Source organism: Electrophorus electricus, chromosome 20 (genome assembly GCF_013358815.1).
Source record: "Electrophorus electricus isolate fEleEle1 chromosome 20, fEleEle1.pri, whole genome shotgun sequence".
In the NCBI taxonomy this organism is placed as follows: domain Eukaryota; kingdom Metazoa; phylum Chordata; class Actinopteri; order Gymnotiformes; family Gymnotidae; genus Electrophorus; species Electrophorus electricus.
Window position 1 is genome coordinate 1,605,001 of NC_049554.1, and position 10,000 is coordinate 1,615,000.

Below are 10,000 nucleotides of genomic sequence, written 5' to 3' on the forward strand. Positions count from 1 at the left end.
GCAGCAGCACAGAGGTCTAGATAGGTTACAGATAGAGATAGTGCAGCCTAATGTATGTTTCATTCTTTGTTTAAGTGACTGATTAACAGTATCAGCAATAACATTTGACTGTGCACTGAAAAGTTATTTTTTAAAAGAAATTGCTTGATATTGGGTCTATGGGACAATTTTATTAATAATAATAATAATAATAATAATAATAATAATAATACGTTCAATGTATATAGCGCCTTTTACAGACACAAGGTTGCTTTACAATGACAGAGATGGAGGAGAGAAAAAAGCTATTGACACAACGCAATAATGAACAAAGACAGATAAGAAGAGAAGTTATGAAACGTGTTGGGAAAAGAGGTGTTTTGAGTTTAAGTTGAGATTTGAAGGAGGAGAGCGAGGAGCAGAGATGGAGAGATTGAGGTAAAGTGTCCCATAGTTTTGGGGCCATGACGCTAAAGGATCTGCTTCCTACAGACACCAGTCTAAACTTGGGGATGGAGAGGAGACCTGCATTAGAGGACCGAAGTGTATGGGTGGGGCAGTAAGAGTGTAAGAGTTGGGCTAGATAGGGAGGTGCCAGACCGTGCAGAGCTTTGAATGTAAGGACGATTTTGAACTGAATCCGTTCAGGGATGGGGAGCCGTTGTAGCTGAGGATTCTTTCAATATTTTAATCATGAAATCACTTTTGTTTCAAGGTCAATCTCTGAGAATGCAGACAATGTTTCCTAGTACACTATGACCTCTGAGAATAGCATGGTTACATAAAGGCAATGTCATTTAAAAGCAGTGATGTGGCAGTAGTATATGACAGAAAGCAATAGAACAGTAATTAAAATGATCATACTATTCAAGCCTTTGTTTTTCACTCTAAGGCTGGTTACGGCTGCAGGGTCATTAATGGTCCAGGTGGATTATTACCAAAAATGCAGTATTATCCAACATGCTGAGAATTCTCGCTCGTGACATTTATCGAAGCAGCGCACACCTTTCGTTCGGTCGTTCACATGTGGTCCAGCATCTGCTCTGGCATCTCCAGTGGTGAGCCCTGTTTTGGCTCCAACGCGATCCTACCAAGCCATGCACATGCAGACCACACGTGAGCAGCTGGGAAGAAGCATGAGTGTAGAGTTGGGCAAAAGGAAAGCTAATCCAAATCTGCTCTCTCGCATGCCTTTGTCAGAGGAGAATGGATTTGGTGTGCAGAGACCAGCTCTGCACAATTCACGCAGCAACCTTAGTGCTTATGCTGCAGCTCTAGACACACACACACACGTGCGCACACACACACACACACACACACACACACACACACACACACACACACACACTCACACACACACGCACACATGCACACACACCCACACACACACGTACGTGTGCGCACACACAAACATATGCGCACACACACACACACACACACACACACACACACCACAGACAGTCACAGCCTGCAAACAAATATTCAGCTAGCCAAAGCATGTTCAGCATTAACGAACACCTGTTTTAGTCAAAATGACGTTTATTCAGTGAGCACTTCAGAAACAAACCCTGTAGTAAATACACAACATATGTGTCATTGTTATAGAGTTATGAAGTATTTGATATGGTCAAAATGGCAGATGTGAACAAACCTCATTAGCCTGTTGAATGTTCAAAGACAAAATCTGACCCTGCAGGAAAGGAGAACATTCTAGAACATTACCAAACATAGACCCAGTCAGCTAAATAGTGAATCTGGTAATCAACATCCACAGCCTGACTATTCCATCAGAGGGTAAATCAGATTTAACTTTGTTTAAATGACCTCCAAAGCCAGTGTCTGCAATATGCATCTTAGTGTCTTCATGTGGACAAACTCACCATGCGGAACTGCTTTCATTTCATATATGCAACATTATCATATTTCTACCCATCATCCTCACCCTGCCTTGTGTTGCTCCCATGTTGTTTGCTTTCATTGGTGTGACTGATGCTGCTGTAGGTGTTGTTATTGCTGCTGCTCTCATGTATGCCTGTATGTAACCCAGCCTCAGTGTCCTTGCACCAGCCGTTTTAAACTTTCTACGTCAACCCCGACGCACCTGATCCAGGTAAACAGTGTGGTGCAGAGACAGGGCATGGGTGGGTATCCGTGCTGGGGCCCCGCTGACTCAGCCGCTGGCTTTCTTGCTCTTGTGCCGTTGCTTCCGCTACTGCACCGCGCGGAACACACGCGTGGCCTTCCGCATGGCTCTGCCGGCGACTCACCCAGGCCGCCTTCTTAGCGCCTTCAAGAGAAGGAGAAGGAAAGCAGCTGACGCTCCTGGTAAATCCATTACATACGTGAGACGGGCCTGTGTGTGTGAGAGAGAGAGAGAGCGAGAGAGAGAGAGAGAGAGAGAGAGAGAAAGAGAGAGAGAGAGAAAGCGTGTGTTTGTGTGTGTGTGTGTGTGTGTGTGTGTGTGTGTGTGTGTGTGTGTGTGTGTGTGTGTCGAGGAGAAATGTGGTTGTTTGTGTGTGGGTTGCATCTTTCTGCACATCTGTTTTCCCACTGTTTCACCTCTACTCCTTCGATCATTTTGCTTGGCATTGCATGTTTTCATCACATTGAGTACTCCACCACAATGCATACACCCCACAACCTAATCTCCTTGTAAAGCATACTGATAAAACGAGTCGACCTTTCATAATAAAGGTTCAGCTTTTGGAACAACTGCAAAATCCAATTGTTTTCCTTCCACAGAAAAACTATTTCCAGTATTGTCTAATCAGAGCTGTCTGAGAAAATCTTATTCAAGAAACAAGACTGTCCAAAAACATTCACCTCTAGAGAGGAAAAGTATATTTAGATATATTTTTAAAACGAGGCATATAAAAGCTGTAAAATTATTTTAACATTTAGGTTAAAACAAAGAGAAATGTTAGGAATTTGTAACTGAATATATTTCTCATGACAGTGTGCATGCTGGAATCCTCTTTGGTTGCTATTGATTTTATTTCAAAGTTAAGGGTGGGCTGTTTAGTTAAATCAGTTCATTTAACATTTTTATAAACACTGTTTAGTGGACCTAAATTAAAATTAGCCTTACATTATTTTAAACTAATTTCTCAGTTCTGTTTAGAATGAGGCATTTTGAATGAGACCACTGGCCAGAATTCTGCTGCTGGACATCTACTATCCTACACATTAGCTCTGATACTTAATAGTTCAGTATTAGGCTTTTTTTTGTGTGTCTAACATGATCTGTGTGATGTTGCAATGAAAGGTCAAGGGAATGAAAATTCTGTGAACATGGAGAATGAGGAGGAGGAGGAGGAGCAACCGACATGCTGCGGTCCTCTGTGGTAAACACGCACACACACACACACACACGCACACACACACACACACGCACACACACACACACACACACACACGCCTTAAGTCTTGTCCAGTAGGATGGTAGTGTATTTCACTTCCACTAGCTAATACAGCTGACATTGGCTCTGCAATAACTGGCTGTAAAGGTGAATGGTGAATAAACATTTTGTGGCAATCTGAGGAGGAGGATGGAGGTTCCTGCTTGCTCTGGTGTAGCACATTTCTGTAACGTGCATTCTGGGACTCGGCAGTCAATACAGGTCAACTCCCGAGCCACAACGTTGGTGGTGTGCAGACCCATTGAAATGGTCCATGGAATAATGCTTTTGGTGTCTTCTTTTTGCCATAAAGAACCTGGTGTGGTGTGTGGCCACACACACATGTTGATCAAACCAACACAATTGCGGCTTCAAGATGTTTATCTAAATATACTGGAGGGGAGGCTAACTGCCTGGATGTTTATAAATGTGAGAGTTAAGACTGACGGGGATTTCTGTGTATTGCACTTAGAGATTGCCGTTGCATCACAGTGTCACAGTTGGTCCCTCCTATTGTCCATGTTCCATGGTTAGCTTGTTTCTTTCTCCATTCTGTTCCAGTCCTGGTTTTGGTTTTCACGATTAATGGCTGGCACCTGTGCTTTGTTTAGTGTTCATTAGTTCATGTATTTAAACCCTGACTGGTTCCCTGTGTTCCCTTGGCTGTTCATTGGATATAGGGAAGTCTTGTGTATGTTTGGATGGTTTTGAAAATGTATGTTTGTACTCTGTACCTTTGTGTTTATCCTAGGCTTCATGTTTCTTAGCCTCTGAGTTTATCCTGGCCTCTGTTATAGCCTACTTCCCCTGTTTGCCTTCATGTGTTTTTGGTTTATCATGTATCCCCGTAATCTCTGTATCAGTAAACTGACCCTGGATTTGGTTTTGGATTTGGCCATAATAAATCTTACCCTTCTCTGCACATGCGTGCACCTCTTTACCGCTCACACTGCAGGAGAATAGTCACAGACACCAGCATACATTCCCGTTTCTCCTTAGATTGCACAAGACAAAAATGTTATCGCAGACTGCCCGTATGTGCTCATGTCTACACCTATGGAAACAGAGGATTGTGGGTGCGTCTCCAAACTGGCAAGTCAGGGCAGGTTCATTTGTAAACCATGTTTGTTGCAAAGTGACAATTCAGAGTTCTTTACAAAGACATAATACATAAAGTTGTCACACATTTCCTAATTGTTTTTAAACACTTACATTTCCCTCACCTGTAGCTTTGCCTTAGACAGTTGGTACTGATCCCTCTTTTAGTTTGCTTACATTTACCTGACATGTTTATCCAAAGCTACTTACAATTATGACTCAGAACAACTTGACCAATTGAGGGTTAATGATTCACATGGTCAACAAGCCATTGTTGTTCTTTTATATTAATTTATTATAACTACATTTTATAGAAGGTATATATGACTGAATTATTAACCAACAGTGAGTTAATTTTAAACTGTTCATAATCTCTTTATAAGGGGAGTCTTACGGAGTTGTATTGTGAAGTGCAGCTTAGTTGCACAGCTTGGGTGCCACTCTTATGGCAGGAGGAGAAACTTCAAAATGAGCTCCAACTAGATGAGTCGTCTGAATAATACCCGCAATTGCAACCATGTCCATTAGACAAACACACAGAAGACTCAGAAACCTTTTTACCTGCACTCACTATGTTGTGTCAGTTCGTTTGACTGGAGCTAGCAATGCCTATATCTAGTCCCCTGAAACCCAACTACGCCCCCTGCTGTTGGTCTGCAGTGCATATTAAACAGACTAAAGAAACATGAACTTGTGACTTAGCTGTCATCCACAATTGGATGATTGTCCCTGATCTGCTGACTGTGGATGTGATTGATGGCTGTGAGCTCTCTCTAACACACACACACACACACACACACACACACACACTCACACATCACACCACACATTCAGTCACACGTGACACACAGACAGATATACACCAAAGTGTACATACACACACATGCACATACACACGCAATGGAAGAGATGTAGCTGTAAACACAACTTATATTTACAAATACTACATCAGAATGATAAACTTGCATTTGCTATAACATTTATTGTTTTTTTTACTTTTCAGTGAGAAAATTTCAAAAACATCCTGTAGGTTAGTAAACTTACTTACTGAGTTCGCTTCATACAGTCTTTGCACTTCTTTCAGTTACCTTCTATATGCTGCTGCTTCTTTTTGAAGGTATTCCCCAAAACCCAGAGCATCTTACCCTACTTCTAACTTCATTGAACCTAAAACCATATTCATTCCTTGTGCATTCACAGTATTAATTAGCATGTACTGCTAGCTTTACATCTGTGTCTGACTTTTGACTGTGACATTCTTTCCTCTATTGTGAGATCATTTCCTGTCCCCTCTCCCCTGCAGCCGGGGCTTACAGCGCTGGAACAGGCTTATACGTAGGAAGTGCCGTTTGACGGTGAAATCCGTGGCGTTTTATTGGCTGGTGATCATACTGGTGTTCCTAAATACTCTTACTATCTCATCTGAACACTACAATCAACCTTACTGGCTCACACAAATACAGGGTGAGACCACATACACACAAACAAACACACATACACACACGCTGCACTATGACGTGGCCAACTAATGCTATCGGTTATTTTTGTTTATTTGTTTTAGGGTTTTGTTTTTTTCCCCAGTACTTTAATGATTTTTCAGAGGCATCTGCTTCCTTGGCTAATTCCAGTGCCTACGATCTGATGAGTTGCAAAGTTTGGGACCTGATCGATCTATGATCATTTACCTAAAATGTCATTTCTCTCTCTCTGTCTGTCTCTGCCATTGGTCATCTTATGCTCAGAGGTGGTCAATAAGGTCCTGCTGTCTCTCTTCACGGTGGAGATGCTGGTAAAGATGTATAGCTTGGGCCTTGCTGCCTACTTCGTCTCGCTCTTCAACCGCTTCGACTGTTTTGTGGTGTGTGGCGGCATCACGGAAACCATCCTGGTGGAGCTGAAGATCATGTCCCCGCTGGGCATCTCCGTGTTCCGCTGCGTCCGGCTCCTCAGGATTTTTAAAGTCACGCGGTAAGACGTAGCCTTCATGAACAGAGACCTGTTCTGTGTTTAAAGTTGTGGTAAGGTGGCCTGTGAGAATAGAGGTCAGTTTAGCTGAAATATGCGATGAGCATACAGAAGTTAGAGAAAAAAAAGAGGTATTGAGTGATGAGCCTCATAGACAATTTTCATTAAAAGGGTGTATACACAGTAAGGTTAAATATGCTCTAATATACTCTAAGAAACCTCGGTTTCATGTCACCTTTGCCGAAGTTACCTAAGCTTGTACCATGGAGCGAATGAGTGAACACAATAACTATGAACAGGTAAAATGACAAAACTCAACTGAAAACAGGCTACAGGGAAAAGAGCTTCCGTGTGGAACACAGAACACAGGGTGAACAGAGGCTATGTACAAAAGATAAGACAAGATTGAAGAAAACATTGAAGAAAACGGTGTGAACAATGACCAGCAAAGAAAACCAGGAAACACCAGGTCACCAGGGCTAACAAGAGGATAACAAGAAAGCTGAAACTTACAAGAGGTTGGAGAAAACAAAACTAGGGAATAGAACCAAAACAAAAGACACAAGACAGGTAACCAAAGAGACTGCGACATTAGGGAGGGGTTAACTGTCACAAAGCCACATTTGAAATCATTCCCTGGCAGAAATAGTGCATTATGTAGTGCCAGCCACTTTGTAGTGGTGAAAGACATTTCTTTTGGATTTTTTTTAAATATAGGTTTTGTGATTCCACAGGACTTCTTTCTTCTGAGCGAAGCATAAAAATATAACTCCTGTGCTAATGATGTTGGACACGGGTATCTGAGTCATGCACTAAGATTGTGTAATAGATGTCCTTTTTCGATTTTGCTTCTAGATGTTTCTTTTATGACAGCACCCAGACAGATTCTGTTGACATTGTTTCCAGCGTCATGTGGGCACATCCTTATGTATGCATTTTCAAATACATGCAAATATGTAACAAAGGAAAAGTAAGATTCATAAGCAGTAGTGCAAAAACAGGACTAAACAAAGAAAAGGTTCAGCACATGCAGCTGCTAAAATTAGATTAAACAAATAAAATAGCTTTGAGCAAATGTGAGTTACAGAGAGACGTGTGAATTGGAAAGGATAAGTAGAAAGCCCTGATGAAGCTGATTTTATGTTCTGTCTAGTCACTGGCAGTCTCTCAGCAATCTGGTGATGTCTCTGTTGAACTCCGTGAAGTCCATCGCCTCGTTGCTGCTCCTCCTCTTCCTCTTCATCCTCATCTTCAGTCTCCTGGGAATGCAGGTGTTTGGCGGGAAGTTCAACTTTGACGCGACTGAGAAAAATAGGAGCAGCTTTGACAACTTTCCACAGGCCCTGCTCACTGTGTTTCAGGTGTGTGTGTGTGTGTGTGTGTGTGTGTGTGTGTGTGTGTAGCCCTGCTCACTGTGTTTCAGGTGTGCGTGTGTGTATGTATGTGTGTGTGTGTGTGTGTGGGGGGGGCTGGGTGTTGGCCCAAGGGTGTAGTGTTGGTGGGGTTTCAGAGGACTGGATGCATCACTATGGTGTGTGTTGCAGAGGGGTGCAGTGTGTACCACCATATTATAAAAACAACTTGTTGCTATGGAAACATAACATAAATATTAATGTGTGTGTGTGTGTGTGTGATCCTCATCTCAGATTTTGACAGGTGAAGACTGGAACGAAGTAATGTATGACGGAATCATGGCATTTGGCGGACCTTCATCATCAGGGATGATTGTCTGCATGTACTTTGTCATCCTCTTCATCTGTGGAAACTGTATCCACTTCTGGTGTGTCTGTTTTTAGTTGACCAGCCAACTGTTTAATGTGTTTCTCACAGAATTTAATTCAATTTGTGATGAAAGCTGTCTAGTTTGGGGGAGGGTGGGTTGTACTCATTTATAATAATAATATACTATCATTAATAACAATAACAACAACAATAATAATAACAAAATAAGGCACTACAGTACTGTTGTCCAGCATCTCTGCTACATCTGTTTCTTGCTTAGTGTAACGTTACAGCTCACTCTTCTTGATCCTCTTTTACTGCCACAGCAGCGCTGGTTGAAGCCTCCAACAAATTAATTCGATACCTAATCATATGGACTGGTCAGGTTTACTACGTGTTTTCTTAAAGGCCCTGGACAGTATTTTTTTTTTCTCCTTGCACAAAATATTATATTGGCAGGAAGATTATTTTCTGCTTCAGTCCAACATTTTTTTGTCACTGGAAATTGCATAAAAGTATTGAAAAATAAAATTTTTGTATATGGCCCCCTAATCACCATTTAGGAATTACACTTTATTTGGTGTGATCTTAGACATCATAGATAACACGTATTTAATATAGAGAATCAAAAGTTCCCTTATATTGCATATTCATGAACTATAAAAGCAGGCATATTAATGTGGACTCATTTGAAAACTGGACTCAATACAGCTCTAGATTTGCCAGCAGACTTAAGCTGAAAGCAACCCACCACTTAGCTACTGCAGGCAATGTGGATGATAAGGTGGTCAGTCTTTATTTTTTAAATATCACTCATTGTTTTCATTTGACACTTTATTCAGTAATGAGAATATAAAAATGTGCAGCCTAACGTTTGCTAATTTTGTTACGGAATTTAACTTGGCTACAAATGTATTTTTGTAACGTTATATGATAACACGGCACAGATTCCGCTGGTGACCGAAATCCATATCACCCTTTCATGTCTTCAGGTTCATACAGGTAAAGCCACGTTGATGCACTCCCATTTCCTGCCTGCGCTATACTGACTAACTGGCTGTCAATTAATCTGCTGGGGCCACACCCACACAGCAGAATGAAGAAAAAAGAAAATTCAAAACACTCCTTTTTAGGGGTCATGGGTTTTATGGGAAAATTCTGAAGGTAACTGGAAAATATATCTTTATTTGCAGATTTTTTTTTTCACATTAAAAAAAATAACAACTGTGCAGGGCCATTAAATTTTTAACTCTGTTTTGCAAGCACCTCTGGACTGCTCCACACTGTTGCGATCCTCCTAACACTACAACTTTTGAATCTTGGGAAATATTTTTCATTGTCCATTGGTATTGAAGGAGTACCAGAGTTAAAGAATGAACATTAACGTTGTTCACTTGTATGAGCAGTCGATATTGACTAGCAGCTACATACAACATGCTAACCATGACAGTCCAGCTGTATCCTAACATTTCACTTAGCTATCCTAGCTAGGTTAGGTTCCTTACTTGCTTGCTAATAACTTATTTGAAGAGTTGGGTCTCTACCATTAACAGCATTGTGTTTAAAACAGAATAACTTATCAGACTTATTTTGAATGCATCAGTTTTGGACAAATTTGTGCAGAGGTGTTCATTATACTAATGTTTCGTAAACTCTGTATTGATTCTGCTAGCATCTCTGCTTCCGTTGGTCATGTTTTGATGCGGTCCACAGATGTAATTTAGGCTCGGGACATGTTCCCATCACCTTCTGAACTGGTTGATTTTTTCTGTACCACTTTCTGAATGTGTATTCTGAAAATATTTTACATAACATTTAATATAACTTTTTTAGTCAAT

General features: G+C 41.2%; 1 protein-coding gene across 1 annotated transcript in view; it reads left to right on the forward strand.

Moving 5' to 3' along the window:
* Positions 1–10,000, forward strand: part of LOC113579158 (voltage-dependent L-type calcium channel subunit alpha-1D-like) — a 78,498-nt gene that overhangs the window by 31,345 nt on the left and 37,153 nt on the right. Inside the window, exons 9-14 of the mRNA XM_035520235.1 lie at positions 3,245–3,323; positions 5,479–5,505; positions 5,779–5,939; positions 6,218–6,443; positions 7,594–7,801; positions 8,087–8,207. Of these exons, the coding sequence (XP_035376128.1) occupies positions 3,245–3,323; positions 5,479–5,505; positions 5,779–5,939; positions 6,218–6,443; positions 7,594–7,801; positions 8,087–8,207 (822 nt within the window). The remainder of the gene's footprint in view (positions 1–3,244; positions 3,324–5,478; positions 5,506–5,778; positions 5,940–6,217; positions 6,444–7,593; positions 7,802–8,086; positions 8,208–10,000) is intronic.